The sequence below is a fragment of the Trematomus bernacchii genome, unplaced genomic scaffold (genome assembly GCF_902827165.1).
Source record: "Trematomus bernacchii unplaced genomic scaffold, fTreBer1.1, whole genome shotgun sequence".
Taxonomy (NCBI): domain Eukaryota; kingdom Metazoa; phylum Chordata; class Actinopteri; order Perciformes; family Nototheniidae; genus Trematomus; species Trematomus bernacchii.
In genome coordinates, this window is record NW_022987876.1 from 1,523,126 (window position 1) to 1,544,590 (window position 21,465).

Genomic DNA, 21,465 nt, shown 5'->3' on the forward strand with positions numbered 1-21,465 from the left:
TTGAAAAGCGTGCATCATAATGTAAGCAGCCTTTTAAAGCACAGCTAAGGTTAAAACAGCAGCATTTACAAACTGAGGCTGAACAAGAGGACTTACTGAACAGCGGAGCACCAGCCGGATCACCGGGGGGTCAATGGGGCATCACCGGGGGATCACCGGGGTCAGAAAGTCTCCGGTTGTTCAGTTTTTTTGGACTGAAATTCCGACGAGCCGCTGCAGCACCGTGAAACTCCACCTTAAAGGGACGCCTTCAGGGACGCGTCGGAAATTTCGCTTTTACAGTAATTTCATTGAAACTGAGGAGGTAGAAGTACTCAGATCTGCTTCTAAAGTAAAAGTAGAAGTACTCAGATCTTGTACTTTAGTAAAAGTAGAAGTACTCAGGTCTTGTACTTTAGTAAAAGTAGAAGTAGGCCTACTCAGATCTTGTACTTTAGTAAAAGTAGAAGTACTCAGATCTTGTACTTTAGTAAAGTAGAAGTACCACATTGTAGGAAATTGAGTTGCGCTGTTTCCCCCTTCAGTTAGAAGAGAGGAGACCCAGAGAGGGAGAGACAGAGCAGCAGCCTAAAGATTACAGTATCTGCAGCATCTACGGAGTATTATCACGGAACTGTTGTCCTACAAAAAGGAAACTTATCAAAAGTAAATCAATCTCGTTTTTTCATTAAATAATGTAACGTTTCCCAACCGTTTATATAAAGGTGCACATTGACATAGAATTGTATTGCATTGCTGCTTTTATTTATTTGTGTCTATTTGTATAACTGCAGTGAGAGAGGCCAAATAAATGTTGTTATACTTTGTATGATGACAATATATTCTATTCTAATCTATTTAAAACATCTTATTAAGGGTAACACTGTGTTTACTGTGTTGTTTTAATTCATCAATTGTCATTAATAATGTTTTGCTACAGTACTCCTTGTCGATTTTACTTACTACTATACATTTGAAATAGTTGATTACTACAGTACTTTGTTTATTTCATAGCAAGAGGAGAGTTAAATGCTTTCCAATATAATATTACATTATTATTATATATTTGTTTCTAATTTAGGCTATATGTTTTATTTGTATTTCTCTTTTTGTATTAATGTGTTTGAAAATAAATAGTTATTGTGATATCTATATGCATAATATCTAATGCATTTATTGAGTCATTACAAATGCTAAACATGTATAAACGTTTGATTTAACAGTTGGTTTTGCTTGTGTCAATAACTGAAGGTATTAACACGTCAGCAATGATGTCTGCATGCTTTCTCACGCTGTCAGAATTTGACATGTGAAATATTGCATGGCTTAAAATACCTGTTTGATATGATACTGTATGTTATCATGCCACACCTGACAGATGGTGTGCTTGCTATATATTGATCTGTGTTTTACCTGTTTCCAAACACTTCCAAACATTATATATTTCTCTGGAAATAGATAGCCATTCACTTTGTAATGCAACCAGGTATCTCCAGCATGTTCCACCACTTCATTATAGACAACCGGTAAACTTAAGGATGTTTTTACAGGACAAAGCCAACTGCTACAGCTACTGTTTCCAGACCTGCAGCCCCCTGATTGTTGCACCTCTGAAAGCTTATTATTACATTCCATTACATGTTACTTAGACGCTTTTATCCAAAGCGACTTACATTTTATGTTTGTTTACCTCTTAATGTTTCATTAACTGTACAGAGTACTGTTTTTAATGCATAGATTATGTTTTTTTTAGTATTATTTCAGTACAGGGAATATATCACAGTCATTTAGATTGGATTTGTCACATTTTAGTTTCAGGTTTAAGGGATTGTTTTCATATTAATGTGTTTAAACCTTACAAACTTAACACATTTTAATATAATTAACATTCTTTGGATCCACTGAACATTTCAACACGTGTTTCTGTGGGATTATTTATCAAACACTTTTTTATATTAAGGGTTAAGGTCTGGTTAAATATGTCCTGTTTTATTTTTAAATAAGCCGCATAAAGAGCCTTGCCAACTGATTTTTTAAATAAGCCGCATAAAGAGCCTTGCCAACCTCCCTTCTGATTGGACGATCGTCGATACGCTCGCTGATAGCCAATCAGAGAGCAGCTGGTGGATATAAAGAGCCGCTGTGGCGAGCAGAGAGCCACACTTTGTTGTAAACCCGAGAAATCAAATATGTCAGGAAGAGGCAAGACCGGAGGAAAGGCCCGAGCCAAGGCTAAGACCCGCTCCTCCCGGGCCGGGCTCCAGTTCCCAGTCGGCCGTGTCCACAGGCATCTGAGGAAGGGTAACTACGCCCACCGTGTCGGTGCCGGAGCCCCGGTGTACCTGGCCGCTGTGCTGGAGTACCTGACCGCTGAGATCCTGGAGCTGGCTGGAAACGCCGCCCGGGACAACAAGAAGTCTCGTATCATCCCCCGCCACCTGCAGCTCGCCGTCCGCAACGACGAGGAGCTGAACAAGCTGCTGGGAGGAGTGACCATCGCTCAGGGAGGCGTGCTGCCCAACATCCAGGCTGTGCTGCTGCCCAAGAAGACCGAGAAGGCCTCCAAGAAGTGAAAACCCTGAACCCGCTTCATCAAACAACGGCTCTTTTAAGAGCCACACACTTCTATCCAGAGAGCTTTCCTTCATCAAACCTGTGTCAATTTAATAGTGTTGAATAGAGGATAAGTATGTATTATTTGTGATTATATTCTAAATGACATCACAAAGCTTTTATTTGGGTTTCCAAGCAGACTGTAAAGTTACCATCACATCAACTTCATTGTCAATCTTTCAGTTTGTGTGTACAGACCGGTCGAAATACCGTTTCTCACAATCCGATCGTATATATATATACGATCCATTCATGTTTTTATGATGTTAATATTACTGCTAATATAGATGTACTATACTGTAATATACTTTAAAGTGCCTTAATACCTGTCACTTTAAGCGTATATCAGTCTTTACCAATATATAAAAAGTTACCTGAAAACAAAACACCCTAACCAACCAAAAGTACTTTAAAAATGGGGGAGGGTCCCCATGTGGTTCTCCTTTACGTCCGCAGATACGATATAAAATCTGTTTGAGTCAACTTCATTCGTTTCTAGTAAACTTAATCAAAAATGTCTGGAAGAGGATTTATACTTAGTGTGATGTGTGTATTATTGATGTAACTTGTATATAATGTACTGCCCTAACAATTTAAAATAAAGTTTTTAAAAAAAAAAAAAGAAAAGGAGGAATTATGTATTGTATTCTAGATGAGGGGATGGACAATAAACACAGGGAACTTTTTCAGCTGGTAATTTGTATAACATGTATGAACATCTGGAAAACAAGGTGCAAGAAGATACTAAATCAGACGATAAACAGTGGCACCATCGTGAAACAAATACTTACTGGACTAAGGAGAAGAAAAACCCTGGACAAATCCCAGACTCAGCCATGGGGCATTTTGAGTCTGTGACCGAACTGAGTCTCATTGGAATATAAACGTGCTCTCTTTATGTTATTTATATATTTATGCATTGTGTGTTATGTGTATTATTAATGTAACTTTTGTATATCATGTACTGCCCAAATAATTTAAAATAAAGTTTTTTAAAAAAGAAAAGAAAAGGAGGAAATGAAGCCTGAAGCCTTCATCAACATGATTAAGTGTCTGTATTTTAAATCTTGTGTCTGTGTAAATGTAAATGGGAAAGAGGGGTTAGCAGGGGTGTCCTCTAAACGCAGCTCTGTATGTGCTAGCCATAAGTCCATTCATTAAACTAATAAACAATGACAAGTTAACCCTCCTGTTATCCTCAGATATACTTTACACCCCTTATCCTCTGGGGTCAATTTGACCCCCGTAGTTTAAAACTCAAGACAATGATCATATTCCAGGTGTTAACCAACATGTATGTCTCTGGTGCTTTAGGCATCTTAGCTGACTAAATAACCATTTAAATAAAACATTACCCCAACCTTCCCCCCCACAGACCCCTTTATAAAATGTTAAAGTAAGATCTTTTTGATGTTGTTAAAGGACCGATAACTAAAGCAGAGGGTAGTTTTTTTTACAATGATACATTTGCATGTAATAGTCACCTCAATATCATCCTACACAATCAACACAAATATATGTGAAATATTGACATTTGTATATGTTTTATACGACTAAAACAGTCAGGGAGGCGTGCTGCCCAACATCCAGGCTGTGCTGCTGCCCAAGAAGACAGAGAAGGCCGCCAAGAAGTAAACGATCGGGACCATCTCAAACAAACCAACGGCTAAGAGCCCCACTCACCTCTAACTAAAGAAAGCGTTCCCCCTTTTAAAAAAATATATTTTGTATAATGGTTTACTCGGGAATATTAATTCCAGTCAATTTAAATATTCTACCTTTCATCAATCATCAACCAAACTTTTTCTGTGGACTAAATGAATAAGACCCGACTGCCCATTTCATTCCCACACAGATGTTGTACCCTGCACATACATGCATATAAATGGCACTTCTCTTAGGCGCCGTTTACACGAGGAGAAAACTGCTTGTATCTGCATAGTTTCGCGTGCGTATAGCCCTATTATTTACACGAGGCCGATAGAAACTGACCCCACAAACAATAACGGGTCCCAAGGTGGATAGATTTGCAAACGAAACGCTCTGGGGGGTCAACCGAGTCCGTGTAATCACCTCTATACGAATATTTCCTGAAAAAATTGCGATAGCCCCACCTCTCCTGCTCACTGCTGCTGTAGCAACTATCAAAAATAGCTGTGTTAATTAAACGCACAAGGGGTTCTTGAATGAAATAATATTATAAAAGGCAAACCAGAATTGTTAACGCCCAATATACTCCTTAAACAAAATAAACAGAGTCAGATTTCATGCATTGATCCATTATATTGACAAAGGAGGATCTCACCCGGTGTTTGTAGAGAATATCTCTCTTTCTGAGAAACATTTACATTTTACATTTAAATCCCGCTCATGCGCAATTCATTTGCCGTCTCGACGCGGGAGAGTGTGGCTGTCTCCTCTCTGCTCTGACTGCAGCTGAGCTGCTGCGGGGTGAGCGCCTGTGAGTACTATGGGAGGGCAGAGGGGCTCACGGCAGCACCCGCGGCTCGTTAACTGCTGAACAATATGTGAGTCTCCAAACACCAGAAAAGTCCCTAATAACACCATTACAAGTCGTTAAATTAGTCGTTAGTCGCTTTTGAACGTGAAAAATCCAACATAATAAATATGCAATTTGTTTTTACATTACATTACATTGCATTTACCTGACGCTTTTATCCAAAGCGACTTACAATAAGTGCATTCGACCAAGAAGATACAAACTTGTTTTAATGCTATTTCTATTGAGATCTTTACATTTTGGAATGTTTATTTCTTTTAATTTGTATTGTACATAGCCATGTCCTTTTGTGCTGCTGCAATGCAAACATTTCCCAAATTGGGTTGAATTAAGTACTTCTTATCTTATCTTATCTTGCTGATTTTATAAAAACATTTAAACATCTGAATATAAATTGAAATAGTTCTTAATAGATATATATATATATTTAATTGAAGATATATATATATATATCTGTAATTGAAGAGCTATTTCAATGTATCTATTTGAAATAATAATACTATTTAGATTTCAATAACAAATAAATGTTTCTCTTCTATTCTCCAAAACTATGCTCAAAGGGTGATTTGTTTTGCGCATGCTCAGTACCCAACCAATCCCTTGCGAGCAACAGCACAGTCTCGTTTGAATCGTATGAATATAAATAGACCACGCTGTGTCTCGGTGAATTCATTCTACTTTGTGAACCCTCAACCGTTGATCATGCCTGAAGCAGCCAGCGTGAAAGCGCCCAAGAAGGGCTCCAAGAAAGCGGTAACAAAGACCGCCACCAAGACCGGCAAGAAGAGGAGAAAGTCCAGGAAAGAGAGCTACGCCATCTACGTGTACAAAGTAATGAAGCAGGTGCACCCCGACACCGGCATCTCCTCCAAGGCCATGGGCATCATGAACTGCTTTGTGAGCGACATCTTTGAGCGCATCGCCGGGGAGGCCTCCCGTCTGGCTCACTACAACAAGCGCTCCACCATCACTTCCAGGGAGATCCAGACCGCAGTCCGCCTGCTGCTCCCCGGAGAGCTGGCCAAGCACGCCGTGTCTGAGGGCACCAAGGCCGTGACCAAGTACACCAGTTCCAAGTAAACCCGACACACCGCAAACAAACGGCTCTTTTAAGAGCCACCCAACCCATCCAGAGAGCTTATCCTGTTATACTGAAACTACCAGAAATGAAAGTAATTTATTACACTAATGTTGCCCACGTTATTTATACAGAATGCTTGGAAAGAGCCACCCACCACTATCAACTATAAGAGCCCTTCCTGTTCTAATATTACCAGATTGCGTTTTCCAGAAAGAACACACTTCATCAAATGGTCCTTGTGCTTTGCTCAGTCATAAACAACAGGATAAGTCCCACCTCAGTATATCTAAATATTATTCACATGGCATCCTAAATATATAGTTTTCATTCATGCCCATGTTTACAACTCTAAAATACTAAAAAAAACAATCCAAGTAATGTCTGAAATATCAAGTACTCTCACCAATGTGAATATGTACTCAAATCCTGCATTTATATAAAAAGTTGTCCCAAAATAAATTGTTAAATTTCACAACAATCTTACCAAGTCTTAAAAGACGGGTTCAAATTCAACTTTAATAGTCTAAAATAGTTGATGTAATTCACGTTATTTCTCATTAGATTTGGGAAGCCAACACTATGGAAAACTAAACAATTACATTTCACTTTTATTCATACTTTGCCCTTTTTTGTGTGAAGTTACCTTAAATTACTTATTTATTTCAGGGCGAAATGTTCAATACTAAATAATGTAATTATTGTTATAGATTAGATAATGAATGATAATATTTCCTAAACTAAACAAACCTTTATTTCCGGGAGCCCCCGGATCATCCCCTGTGGAGGAGTGGTTTACATTGTCCAATAGTAAAGCAGCTACAGCGCACGTGTCTCCCGGCCTGCACCAATCAACGCTGTTCTGCTCCGGCAGCTCCTTCATAAAGCCGCTGCTCACAGACACACAGCACTTCTCCTCTCGCTGTGAACACTGAGAAACTACAATGGCCAGAACCAAGCAGACCGCCCGTAAATCCACCGGAGGAAAGGCTCCCAGGAAGCAGCTGGCCACCAAGGCTGCCCGTAAGAGCGCCCCGGCCACCGGCGGCGTGAAGAAACCTCACCGTTACAGGCCCGGTACCGTGGCTCTGAGGGAGATCCGCCGCTACCAGAAGTCCACCGAGCTGCTGATCCGCAAGCTGCCCTTCCAGCGCCTGGTGAGGGAGATCGCTCAGGACTTCAAGACCGACCTGCGCTTCCAGAGCTCCGCCGTCATGGCTCTGCAGGAGTCCAGCGAGGCCTACCTGGTCGGCCTGTTCGAGGACACCAACCTGTGCGCCATCCACGCCAAGAGGGTCACCATCATGCCCAAGGACATCCAGCTGGCCCGCCGCATCCGCGGGGAGAGGGCTTAGTGACTGAGACCAGGACACCCAAACACAACGGCTCTTTTAAGAGCCACCTACACCTTTTTTAAAGAGTTACAATCCTATGTTATTATAATGATTACACTGGTTCATATTTTACTTAGTTTTTACTGAACCGTGATGAATGAAACTAGAAGGGAAATTGTTGAGGTTTACTGAAGTTACAAAGACATTAATATACGAGTAACAGGTCAGTGTAAACACAAGCTAATGTCAGTCATGGATCATTCAAACTATTTATATAACCATGTAATGCAGTTCTGAAACATAAGTAATAGGAATATTCCTTAATAGCTTTTGGGGAAGGTTGTTTTTTAAGTTGACTAAAATATATCGTTACAACTGTTTCACTTTATAGAAACTGGAACAGGTGAGTAGAGCAGCATTGAGTTTCTTATTCTGTCACTAAATTATCCAAATTAAATGTTTCTCATTATTTTAGTCAACCCTAAACAAATTAATATCACCTTTTAATAATGACCTTACATGGAACAAAGTTAAATTCACTTCAGAAAATCTAATCTGGTTTGAGAAAAAACTAATAATAGTTTATAGATAGGAACTTTCCATCCTACTGAAAAACAGTGGGATAGAGATTTAAAGGGTGAGTTGGAGTTTAGTCCAACCTTTCATTTGGTTGGTTTATGCTTATTAACTCATATATTATTATTGTGAAGGTAATCAAGAACCATTCCTATAACAATCTGACAACACAACATTTCATATCAACTTCCATTCATGTAAAGGTAAAAACTATACTAAAATAATAAAAGGCCATAATATAGTTTGTTACTATGCCAATAAAAAAAGTTCATAACATTGTGATTGAGGCAAAGTGACCAAACGGATCATTATGGATTACTTGACTGTATTTGGCTATAGTTCAATAGTTCTACCACCAAGAGGTTTGATGCATCAGTCAAATAAGAAGGCAACTTTTTCATTCATTTCACAACAGAGTCAACAATGTTCCTAAAGAATATATGACATCAATCTCATAATGAACAATTGTTATGATGAAGAATATAATGAAGACTTCCTGATCATTAAAAATGTACAAAACACCTGTAAGTATTATTGGTGATTTATATAATATTGTATTACCTTGAAACAGAACTTTGTCACAGTTATAAGTTTGTATTAAAAACTGGGAATATTGACTATTTAAATTACACCATGTTCGTTTTAGTTTGTAATTTAAATAATGAGTGTCTCTTATGCTTTCCTTTAAAACAGATAAAGGCTAATATTTGGTCTCTAGTGATCATCTGTCAGTCTTATCCAAACATGAGTGTGTTTGCAGATACCACAATAACCTCTATTTCATCCAGATGTAATCATAAGAGCTGTCTGATTTTATTTCAGGTTTCTAACCGAACACTTACTCTCTCCATATATGTGGCTCAGTGGATAGAGTGCTGGACTTCGAATCAGGGGGTACCAAGTTCGAGTCCCACTGCAGTCAGCATGTCGTTGTGTCCCTGGGCAAGACACTTCACCCCAAATTGCTCCTGTGGGAATTGTCCACAGTACTCATAAACTCAGTAAATCATCTGCTTTTGAATGTGGCCAAGACCAGAGAGATGGTCATTGATTTCAGGAGGAAGAGGACATCTCCTCCTCTGCCCCTGTGCATTCTGGGAGAGGATGTGGCAGTTGTGGAGGTCTACAAGTACCTGGGAGTGCACTTAGACAATGGGCTGAACTGGAGGATCAACACTGACGCTGTGTACAAGAAGGGGATGAGCAGACTCTATTTTCTGAGGAAGCTGAGATCCTTCAACGTATGCAGTAAGATGCTGGAGATCTTCTATCAGTCTGTTGTGGCTAGTGCACTCTTCTTTGCTGCGGTCTGCTGGGGGGGCAGCATCAGAGCCGGTGACACCTGCAGGATCAATAAACTGATCAGGAAAGCTGGGTCAGTCATCGGCATCAAGCTGGAACCCTTTGAAGCTGTGGTGGAGAGGAGGACACTGAACAGGCTGTTGTCCATCATGGATAACCCCACCCATCCTCTCCACCTACAGCTGGACAGTCAACGGAGCTCCTTCTCCAACAGACTGCTGCAGCTCCCCTGCCACAAGGACAGATACTGGAAAACATTCCTGCCCACTGCAATAACACTGTACAATAAATCACCTCTGGCTGGAAGAGAACTCTCTGCTCCATAGTTTCTCTAGAAATAAAACCACCTTGTACATTTTACTCACACATAATCTGTTTCATATTTAATACTCCATAATTCCATATATTTTGAATATATATATATTTGTATATTTGTATATATATATATATATATATATAATATCTGTATGTATATTTTCTATTTTGTATTTTGACATGTATATTTTATATTTTATTTTATATTTTATTTTATTTTATTTCTATTCTTGTATATTTTGTTTTATTGTAAAATGCCTTTTATGCTGCTGTAACAAAAACAATTTCCCAATTTGGGATCAATAAAGTACGATCTATCTATCTATCTATCTATCTATCTATCTATCTATCTATCTACTGAATGTATGTAAGTCGCTTTGGATAAAAGCGTCTAACAAATGACATGTAATGTAAAGTAGACAATAAGAACGAAGTTATAAAGTATCTTTAAGCATTTAGGAGAGAGATTAGAGGAAAAAGTCACCGTGCAGCCCCTCTCATTGCAGTAGTTAGAGCAGGTTTATAGTCTTCCCTATCAAAACACAATACATGTAAACACTTTATTTGACTTGTATACGAAGAGGAACGTATTCACCATATGTTCAATACAAAATGACCGTCTGAAAGTTCATTTAGATGTGCTTTGTATACATGTATTGTTGAAGAGAAAACACAAAGCGGCCCAGTGTTCCTGCTGCTCCTGAGAGAGACGGGCTGAGTTGAGTCTCTACGGTTCTCACGCTGTGTTTAAGAGCCTCTCTGTGTTTGGGCTTTTCCATCAGTCTCATTTTTTGACTCGTGTTCCTGAGAGCATCATGGCAGAAGAAGTTCCCGCTGCCCCGGCAAAGGCACCAGCTAAGTCCCCGAAGAAGAAGTCCACCAAGCCGGCCATGAAGGTTGGTCCCGGCGCCGCGGAGCTCATCCTGAAGGCGGTCACTGCCTCCAAGGAGCGGAAAGGAATCTCTTACGTGGCTCTGAAGAAGGAGCTGGCCGCCCAGGGCTACGACCACACCGCTCACATTAAACGCGCCGTGAAGAAGCTCCTGGAGAAAGGATCCCTTCTGCAGGTCAAGGGAACCGGGGCGACCGGGTCCTTCAAGGCGGCAAAACCCGCTGAGAAGCCCAAGAAGGTGGCGAAGAAGCCCGCAGCCAAAGCCACGAAGCCGGCAGCGAAGAAACCCGCCGCTAAGAAGGCGAAGGTAGCAACACCCAAGAAGGCGACGAAGCCCGCTGCTGCTGCCAAGAAAACCCCCGTGAAGAAGGCCACAAAGAGCCCGAAGAAGAAGGTGGTCAAGAAGGCAGCCTCCCCCAAGAAAGCTGCGACCCCCAAGAAGGCAGTGACCCCCAAGAAAGCTGTGAAGAAGTTGGTTAAAGCCAAAGCTGCAAAACCAGCGAAGAAGGCTGCAGCCAAGAAACCAGTGAAGAAGTAAACGTTAGCTCCTCATCAGAAGGCTCTTTTCAGAGCCACCACATGTCCTCCTCCAGAGCTCTCTCCTGAATGTTTCATCTGTTAAAACATGTGAATAAGAGTGGAAGTTGTGCTATTTATTAATTGATATTTTGTAAGCGACAAATCAGAGGAAGACAAGTGCATACATCATGATATAATACAAATAACATTTACATTGTTTTGAAAAATATATATCAAAAATAGTTATGTTTAGACTTTATAAACACCTAGTGACACATTTATTTTTTTAAATATCGTCAAAGAAATTGAAAATGACAAACAGCTTTGGGGTACATCACAATTCCTTTATTTGTCCCAGACAGGAAAGTTACACAATATAAAATACAGCACTACAATTTTAAAATAAAACCTGATAAAGAAAACAGGTATACATTCAGCTGGATATGAATATGAGGAGTACGTCCACCCTCAGACTCATCCGTCCTCGGACAGTCCTCTGTGCCTGGAGCCATCAGGCTGAACAGCCGGGGCCAAACCTGTAACCCAGTGACAGTAACTGTACTGTTTGTACAAAGACCTGCCCACTTACATGTAAATATATCTAACAATCCAAACCCAAATATGTAAATATCTTAACAGTTACTATATTATTTTATTTGTGTATCATTTTCTATCCTTTTGAATCTGTACTGTCCTGTTTTTCACTCTCACTCTGTTTCTGCTCCACACAGGGATGAATAAAGGTCCATTTTATCTTACATTACATTACATTTAGCTGACGCCAAAGCGACTTACAATTACCAATTACAGGGACATTCTCCCCGGAGTAACTAAGGGCTAAGTGCCTTACTCAAGGGCACACTAGTGGTGGTGTTCCTGGCGGGATTTTAACTCACAACCTTCCAACCTTCAGCCATTAGACCACCACTAACCCCTTCCCTGTCTCCTTCTTTATGAAATGAGTGCAACATGTAGAAGGAAGTGTGGGAGATAACAAGTAAACATAGTTAGATACAGATTCTTGTACCAGCCAAAGATGGAATAACTAAGAAGCAGGCAGTATCAGTAATAATCTCAACAAGGAATGTATCGCACAACAATGTGGAAAGAGATTTTCAAGAGGTAACAAATCAATTAAACAAGAATGAATCAGAAGTAAACAGTTTCATAACATCCTGCTCTTACATGTAGTACAAGTAGTACTAATAAGTGATATTATATATAATGATATAACACTCAGTCTGTGACATCCTTATCCACCTTTTCATGATAATGTGAACACTTGAAGGAACATGTTTACTGCACAGCTTTTACTTCTAGTTTAGTACAGTGTGGTATTAATATGTTTCTTCCATCTTTCATTCTGATTATCTCCATCATTCACTGACTCGTGTTTTGATTTCAGTCGGAGAAGACGCACTTTATACAAGCAGTGTTTCTAAATACACAGTATCTTAACAAGACTAAGCTATACTGTTCTGGTGGAAAATCAATAAGCCTTTTATCAACAAACAATAAAGCTGCCTTTAGGTCCATTAGATCTGCTCAGGTGATAGCAGTGATTTACAACTAGAAACAATATGATCAGAATCAGAATACCTGTATTAGTCCCACAGAGGGGAAATTTGCATCGTTACAGCAGGAAAGAGCCACAGACAGCTTAATATGATTTATTAAATGTATTTGTCATTTGAATACAATAAAGTAATAACATATTGAGACCTGGGTTTAATAGCACTTCACTGTTAGAATTACTTTGGGTTTTATCATGTGCTGATATTATTTCATTGTATAACTTCATCTTTTTCGCTTTCTCTTTACTTGCTGCCTGCATCTGTAGCCTGTTAGCGACACATTGTAAAATGATGAACAATAAATAAATAGGTCTACATTGTTAACACTGTGGTCATCTGACAGATATGATAAATATATTCATTGCATTTACTCGAATAACTCCAGGTTTAGTGTCTTTCTTTTAGTATCAACTGGAAGGAGACGTCTTTACGTGAGCTCCCTTCTGATTGGACGATCGTCGATACCCCCGCTGATGGCCAATCAGAGAGCAGCTGGTGGATATAAAGAGCCGCTGTGGCGAGCAAATAGCCACACTTTGTTGTAAACCCGAGAAATCAGTTATGTCAGGAAGAGGGAAGACCGGAGGAAAGGCCCGAGCCAAGGCTAAGACCCGCTCCTCCCGGGCCGGGCTCCAGTTCCCAGTCGGCCGTGTCCACAGGCATCTGCGGAAGGGTAACTACGCCCACCGTGTTGGTGCCGGAGCCCCGGTGTACCTGGCCGCTGTGCTGGAGTACCTGACCGCTGAGATCCTGGAGCTGGCTGGAAACGCCGCCCGGGACAACAAGAAGTCCCGTATCATCCCCCGCCACCTGCAGCTCGCCGTCCGCAACGACGAGGAGCTGAACAAGCTGCTGGGAGGAGTGACTATCGCTCAGGGAGGCGTGCTGCCCAACATCCAGGCTGTGCTGCTGCCCAAGAAGACCGAGAAGGCCTCCAAGAAGTGAAGACCCTGAACCCGCTTTATCAAACAACGGCTCTTTTAAGAGCCACACACTTCTGTCCAGAGAGCTTTCCTTCATCAAACCTGTGCCTCTATTATATAGTTTTGGACCGGTTCATTCAACTATCGTTGCCGTTTCTATAGAGCTTCAAAACATTTACTAATTCAGGTCCGCTATTATGAGAATACTTTAAATCTATTGGGTTCATAACTACTACAAACCCCTGTACAAGTTGACCCAGTGTGTGTGATCAGTGTAACAGTATATGAAAATAACACGTGTAGCACAGTATTTCCAGAATTAAAGGTGTATATGGAGAGACAGAACTTTATTGCACGTCTTGCACCCTAATCCCGCTTCAACCACCTCAACAAAGGCTCTTTTAAGAGCCACACACTTCTATCCAGAGAGCTGATGCTTTTCTCAATAAACCGTTTCCTGCTGTATTTAGACACATTTTACTGCAGGCTGAATGTACTGTAGAGAATTCTCCCTCTGTAGAGAGCCTCATCATGACTCAAGTGTATTAAAGTTTATTTATATAGCCCAATATCACACATTATTCATTTGTCTCAGTTTGTACAGAATATGAGAACGACCCCCTCTGTCCTTGGACCCTCATATACTCTACTTTCTCCTGGTGGTGTTTTTACATAATTGTTAAAGTTATACATTAAATAAATAGCTGTATACATGAATAATAATGAACTGTGCTGCAGAAGAGAGGATAAGTGTATGTTCCTTTATTTGTGATTATATTCTATAAAATATGAAATCACAAAGCTTTTATTTGGTTTTCCAAGCAGTCTGTAAACCATCACATCAACTGTAATGTCAATCTTTCAGTTTGTGTGTACAGACAGAGAGATCGAAATACCGTTTCCTACAATCCAGAGGAATACAAATACAAATATATATATATATATAAACATGTATATACATATATATATATACACGATCTATTCATGTTTTTATGATGCTCATATTACTGCTAATATAGATCATGTTTAATATACTTTAAAGTGCCTTAATACCTGTCACTTTAAGCGTATACCAATATATAAAAAGTTACCTGAAAATAAAAAACCATAACCAACCAAAAGTGAAGGTCTCCATGTAGTTCTCCTTTACGTCCGCAGATAAGATATATAGTCTGTCGCTCGTTCGGTTCAACTTCATTCGTTTCTTGTAGATTTAACGAAAAATGTCTGGAAGAGGAAAAGGAGGATTATTGAAATTCATCAAATGTATAAAAAAATCAAGATGGTTGTATTGTGTATAATGAAAAACAGAAACGGGAAGTGATAAGAGATTTATGTTCTGAAGCATATAAAAAAATAGACATTGAAACGGACTGTGTTGAAATTCTGTTGGGAACTATCCCTCCGTACAACATCCAAGAATTTGATTTCCTTCTCGGTGAAATTAGAAAAGACGAGGTGATCCAGGCGGTGAAAGAGCTGAATGTCGGTAAGAGCCCCGGTCCTGATGGTCTGCCCACTGAGTTTTATCAATTATTATCTGATGATGTTTTAAACTTACTGACCTCTATGTTTAATGAAGGTCTCAGCAGTGGTTGTATGGGTGACTCATTTTATGAAGGTGTCTTGTCTCTACTATATAAAAAAAATGATGAAACTGATATAGATAATTACAGACATTTAACTATTATGAATACCGATTATAAGATACTAGCAAAAATAATAATGAATAGATTAACAGATATATTAGATAAAATAATAGATAAAGAGCAAACATGTGCTATAAAAGGTCGCCTTATGTGGGACAACTTATCAATTTTAAGAGAAATCATAAATAAACCAAAAAAAGAAAAAGGTTTCTTTATTATTGGACTTGATCAAAAAAAAGCCTTCGACTATTTATCCAGAGATTATTTATGGTCGGTGATGAAGTCCTACGGATTTCCTGAAGCCTTCATAAACATGATTAAGTGTCTGTATTTTAAGTCTTGTGTCTGTGTAAATGTAAACGGTGTGTTGACAAATGCATTTAATGTTGAAAGAGGGGTTAAGCAGGGGTGCCCTCTAAGCGCAGCTCTATACGTGCTAGCCATAAATCCATTAATTAAAATAATAAACAATGACAGTTTAATATCAGGAACACCAGTTGGCCATGCGCCCAAAATAACTGCCATCGCCTATGCAGACGATGTCACTGTTATTATAAAAAACCAACAAGAAATGGATGTTCTAACAAATCACCTAAACCTATATGAATTGGCATCAGGAGCTAAATTGAACCATAACAAAACTGAAGGTGTTTGGATCGGCGCCGACGATACCAAACGCGACATCAACATTCAAGTGAAAAAAGAAATTAAAATACTTGGAATAACTATTTGTAGCGACAACTGTGCTGAACTCAATTGGGAGAACAAACTAAGTGAAGTCAAAGAACAAGTTAAACAATGGGAGAATAAAAATACAAATTATAAATCAAGAATAAACATAATAAAATCATTCATACTTAGCAAGATCCTTTTTCTAGCAAACATCTTTCCCCCATCAGCCCAAATAATTATGCAACTCAACAAACAGTGTGTCAATTTGGTGTGGGGTACAACAAGGGAGGTTACTAAACGTAATTTGTTATTTAAAAGTAGGGAATATGGAGGCCTGGGAGCCATAGACCTGGACATTAAACTAAAAATTACCTTTGTTAAAAACATCTCGGCTGCTATAAATAGGAAAGCACCTTGGGTCGAGGATGGAAAAAAGGGATGGAACAAAAGAAGAGGCAGAGCTAGAAATAGTCCATATTATAAATTAGTTTATGGTGATTTCACAACTGAAGTTCAACATTTAGGGATTGATTGGATCGGACTACAGAATAGAGTGATTTTTAAAATGGTAAATGATTTCAAATATGGAGGTTTTATAACATACAAAAACCTAAACCCTGACGAAGGTAAAGAAGTCCTGAAATTAGTGAAATGTAAACAGATATCAGAGAGCATGAGAGACGTGAGGTGGCTGATATCGATTAACAGACTTGCAGTCAGAGCTGTGGTTTCATGGAGCTGCTATGTGAAAACTAAAACATGCCCCATGATAAACTGTGAGGAAGATGAGACCTTACAGCACCTCCTCATGGACTGCCACAGAGCCGAGGAGGTGTGGTCGCTCCTACGGGGCATCGGTTTGGAGTTCGACGTAGAATATGCCTCAATCATGTATTGTATTCTGGATGAGGGTATGGTCATAAAACACAGGGAACTTTTTCAGTTAGTAATTTGTATAACATGTATGAAAATCTGGAAGACAAGGTGCAAGATGATACTAAATCAGACGATAATAAACAGTGGCACCATCGTGAAACAAATAATCTCTGAACTAAGGAGAAGAAAAACCCTAGACAAATCCCAGACTCTGCCATGGAGCATTTTGAAGCTGTGACCGAACTAAGCCTCGCTGGAATATGGACGTGCTCTCTGTTTATGTTATTTATATATGTATGCATTGTGATTTATATGTATTATTAATGTAACTTGTGTATATCATGTACTGCCAAATAATTTAAAATAAAGTTTTATAAAAAAAAAAAAAAAAAAGAAAAGGAGGAAAACGTGATTAAGTGTCTGTATTTTAAGTCTTGTGTCTGTGTAAATGTAAACGGTGTGTTGACAAATGCATTTAATGTTGAAAGAGGGGTTAAGCAGGGGTGCCCTCTAAGCGCAGCTCTATACGTGCTAGCCATAAGTCCATTAATTAAAATAATAAACAATGACAGGTTAATATCAGGAACACCAGTTGGCCATGCACCCAAAATAACTGCCATCGCCTATGCAGACGATGTCACTGTTATTATAAAAAACCAACAAGAAATGGATGTTCTAACAAATCACCTAAACTTATATGAATTGGCATCAGGAGCTAAATTAAACCACAACAAAACTGAAGGTGTTTGGATCGGCACCGACGATGCCAAATGCGACATAAACATTCAAGTGAAAAAATAAATTAAAATACTTGGAATAACTATTTGTAGCGACAACTGTGCTGAACTCAATTGGGAGAACAAACTAAGTGAAGTCAAAGAACAAGTTAAACAATGGGAGAATAAAAATACAAATTATAAATCAAGAATAAACATAATAAAATCATTCATACTTAGCAAGAACCTTTTTCTAGCAAACATTTTCCCCCCTCCAGCCCAAATAATTATGCAATTAAACAAACAGTGTGTCAATTTGGTGTGGGGTACAACAAGGGAGGTTACTAAACGTAATTTATTATTTCAAAGTAGGGAATATGGAGGCCTGGGAGCCATAGACCTGGCATTAAACTAAAAATTACCTTTGTAAAAAACATCTCGGCTGCAATAAATAGGAAAGCACCTTGGGTTGAGGGTGGAAAAATTGGATGGAACAAAAGAAGAGGCAGAGCTAGAAATGGACCATATTACAAATTAGTTTATGGTGATTTCACAACTGAACTTCAGCATTTAGAGATAGATTGGATCGGACTACCGAATAGAGCCATTTTTAAAATGGTAAACGATTTTAAATTTAACAATCAAAAATGTTTATAACATACAAAAACCTAACACCTGACGAAGGTAACGAAGTCTTGAAATTAGTCAAATGTAAACAGATTTCAGAGAGCATGAGAGACGTGAGGTGGCTGATATCGATCAACAGCTTGCGGTCAGAGCTGTGGTTTCATGGAGCTGCTATGTTACAACTAAAACATGTCCCATGGTTAACTGTGAGGAAGACGAAAGTTTACTTTTGTATACTTTGTATTACATTATTTTATAAAAACATTTAAACATCTGAATATAAATTGAAATAGTTCTTAGATATATATATATATATATATATATATTGAATTGAAGATATATAGATATATATGTATCTATATCTATATATCTGTAATTGAAGAGCTATTTTAATGTATCTATTTGAAATAATAATACTATTTAGATTTCAATAAAAATAAATGTTTCTCTTCTATTCTCCAAAACTATGATCAAAGGGTGATTTGTTCAGCGCATGCTCAGTAGCCAACCAATCCCTTGCGAGCAACAGCACAGTCTCATTTGCATCGGATGAATATAAATAGACCACGCTGTGTCTCGGTGTATTCATTCTACTTTGTGAATCCTCAACCGTAGATCATGCCTGAAGCAGCCAGCGTGAAAGCGCCCAAAAAGGGCTCCAAGAAAGCGGTCACCAAGACCCCCACCAAGACCGGCAAGAAGAGGAGAAAGTCCAGGAAGGAGAGCTACGCCATCTACGTGTACAAAGTGATGAAGCAGGTGCACCCCGACACCGGCATCTCCTCCAAAGCCATGGGCATCATGAACTGCTTCGTGAGCGACATCTTTGAGCGCATCGCCGGGGAGGCCTCCCGTCTGGCTCACTACAACAAGCGCTCCACCATCACCTCCAGGGAGATCCAGACCGCCGTCCGCCTGCTGCTCCCCGGAGAGCTGGCCAAGCACGCCGTGTCTGAGGGCACCAAGGCCGTGACCAAGTACACCAGCTCCAAGTAAACTCTGCTGCTGATATACCAACAACACAACGGCTCTTTTAAGAGCCACCCACTACTTCTATAGATGTATTCCTCGGTTTTGAATAAGTGTACAACTTGATGCATAATCCATGGATCCTAAACGTAAATCCCTTAAATATGAAATGCATATATTTCTCACATGTTAATAGTTTACTGAGCCTCGTTACAGCTCGCCCCACAATGACTCTTTTAAAACGTATGCATACTTTTACAAGTGTAATAAGTATACATAAATATAAAACAGGGTCTAACTATATATTATCCTGAGAAATTGAAGGTTATTTTCACATTTCTGTATCCCTAATTAATACAGACTTGTTTTCCTCTATGAAATAATGATCTTTAAGTTCTTACTTAGTCAGCACTAAAGTACTTGGAGCATAGGTTTCCCTGCAGACTTAATTTCAGTGGATACCCATTAAGTATTGAGTTTGCTCGAAGCAATCAAAGAAATGTCAGCCCAGAATTTTTATAAAATGCAGGTGCATTATACAATTTATTTACAATACTTGATACTATTGTCATGCAGTGAAATAGCACTGGAGGGACCTTGGCTCCTACTTGCTCCATCCTTCTACAACAGGTGTATTTATACAGATATCATGAGACGCTTCATTGCACACAGGTTACCTCTTCATCTGTTATGTCACTTGTGTATTTAACGAATAATTCATGTCTAGTTTGATTTAGATCCCCCTAGTTAAGTAATTAACTCTTATGTGAGACAAATCTTATATTTTTATACAGTTTCTGTCGGATCTGACTTTCTGAGCTGCAGAATAAATATACCGTATATCTATTATTTATGCTGTCAATACAATGTGTCAAAAATCACTATCAACAAAACAAGAATGTTTCCATTGCTGAAACGAAATTGCAATTAATTTACCAAGCTTGTCAGAGCTCAAATATATAGAGTATTAATATATGAATGGAAGCAGTGTTATGCTTATGTGTCTGTTACTTAACATATTAAATGTATCATTAAATATGTGGTACATTTCTTGATTATTAATGTCATCATTGTTGCCATGGCAGCACAACTTAACTCAGGGTCTGTGTATAGCGTGTACAACTATTGACATGTCAAAAGCATTAACTGTATGGGCTATACAGTATTTAAACATTATATATTTTCTGTCTCTTGTTTTTTTTTCAATTATAAATGTTATTCGGGGGTTTTATGACATATTAAGGAACCTTTAATCATCAAACCTTTAGTATAAAGCCTGCGCGAATTGGATAAACAATATTTAAAAGAAACAAAATGTGCTGGAAGATGATGTGGAGGCTGCAGCGTTGGCCCCGCCTAGCAGCCTTCCCGCTGTCCGTCTTCTCTTAGGTCCGCAGTGAATATTGAAATACTGCCGGTCAGACTGCTTCCACTCATTCGTTTTGAACAACCCGATCTACCAAGACTCCAAAATGAGTGGACGAGGAAAAGGAGGAAAGGGGCTCGGCAAAGGAGGCGCTAAGCGTCACCGCAAAGTGCTCCGTGATAACATCCAGGGCATCACCAAGCCCGCCATCCGCCGTCTGGCTCGCCGCGGCGGAGTGAAGCGTATCTCTGGTCTGATCTACGAGGAGACCCGCGGTGTGCTGAAGGTGTTCCTGGAGAACGTGATCCGTGATGCCGTCACCTACACCGAGCACGCCAAGAGAAAGACGGTGACCGCCATGGATGTGGTGTACGCTCTGAAGAGGCAGGGCCGCACCCTGTACGGCTTCGGGGGATAAGCAGCTGTCAGATCGACCAACCAAAGGCTCTTTTAAGAGCCACCCAATTTACATAAAGAGTTTCCTTTTACTATGCGTCTTTTAAGATCACTCATGTTTGAGTCAAATATAATAAAACACTTGAAGAGAGGTACACTTTAAAAAAAATTAATTTCTCTAAAACGGGACTAACTTACAAATAAGTATTTAACATTTCATCTTTTTTTTCATCATTCCTTATCTGTTACCCAAGATGAATATTTTAATTCAATATATCAGATACCATGGTGGATTCAGACAGTGTGTGTGTGTCCTGTGGGTAGTGTCCACAGTAATCAATGGATTAATGTCTAATATGTAATGTAAGGCGCTTTGAACACTTGGGAAAGCCCTAAAGTAAATACCATGAATTACAAAGTCCAAATGTATTTCAATAGTCAGGAAATTATTTCTCACAGCATCATTATTGGTTGTCTGAAACGCAATCCATTTATTTTCACACTTCACGTCAACTACGTGGGTGTTGGCATGAACACAGAAACGTTGTCTTTAATTGTGCATCAAGCC

The 21,465-nt window shown here is 39.2% G+C and overlaps 7 protein-coding genes across 7 annotated transcripts; all 7 read left to right on the plus strand.

Moving 5' to 3' along the window:
* Window positions 1-2,161: 2,161 nt before the first annotated feature.
* On the plus strand, window positions 2,162-2,563 carry LOC117469564 (histone H2A-like). Its single transcript, XM_034114004.1, has one exon. The coding sequence runs from the start codon at window positions 2,169-2,171 to the stop codon at window positions 2,550-2,552; it is 384 nt and encodes a 127-aa protein (XP_033969895.1). The 5' UTR covers window positions 2,162-2,168; the 3' UTR covers window positions 2,553-2,563.
* Window positions 2,564-5,806: 3,243 nt separating this feature from the next.
* On the plus strand, window positions 5,807-19,201 carry LOC117469587 (histone H2B 1.2-like). Its single transcript, XM_034114025.1, has 2 exons — window positions 5,807-6,180; window positions 19,150-19,201. Exons 1-2 carry the CDS (start codon window positions 5,816-5,818, stop codon window positions 19,160-19,162), a joined length of 378 nt encoding a protein of 125 aa, XP_033969916.1. The 5' UTR covers window positions 5,807-5,815; the 3' UTR covers window positions 19,163-19,201.
* Window positions 7,123-7,571, plus strand: LOC117469558 (histone H3). The gene has a single exon (XM_034113997.1). The coding sequence runs from the start codon at window positions 7,136-7,138 to the stop codon at window positions 7,544-7,546; it is 411 nt and encodes a 136-aa protein (XP_033969888.1). The 5' UTR covers window positions 7,123-7,135; the 3' UTR covers window positions 7,547-7,571.
* Window positions 10,534-11,148, plus strand: LOC117469556 (histone H1-like). The gene has a single exon (XM_034113995.1). It carries the CDS (start codon window positions 10,534-10,536, stop codon window positions 11,146-11,148), a length of 615 nt encoding a protein of 204 aa, XP_033969886.1.
* On the plus strand, window positions 13,250-13,659 carry LOC117469567 (histone H2A-like). Its single transcript, XM_034114007.1, has one exon. It carries the CDS (start codon window positions 13,265-13,267, stop codon window positions 13,646-13,648), a length of 384 nt encoding a protein of 127 aa, XP_033969898.1. The 5' UTR covers window positions 13,250-13,264; the 3' UTR covers window positions 13,649-13,659.
* Window positions 18,785-19,197, plus strand: LOC117469582 (histone H2B 1.2-like). The gene has a single exon (XM_034114022.1). It carries the CDS (start codon window positions 18,785-18,787, stop codon window positions 19,160-19,162), a length of 378 nt encoding a protein of 125 aa, XP_033969913.1. The 3' UTR covers window positions 19,163-19,197.
* A 1,364-nt stretch (window positions 19,202-20,565) lies between the features above and the next one.
* Window positions 20,566-20,989, plus strand: LOC117469589 (histone H4). Its single transcript, XM_034114028.1, has one exon. It carries the CDS (start codon window positions 20,608-20,610, stop codon window positions 20,917-20,919), a length of 312 nt encoding a protein of 103 aa, XP_033969919.1. The 5' UTR covers window positions 20,566-20,607; the 3' UTR covers window positions 20,920-20,989.
* The last annotated feature ends 476 nt before the right edge of the window (window positions 20,990-21,465 follow it).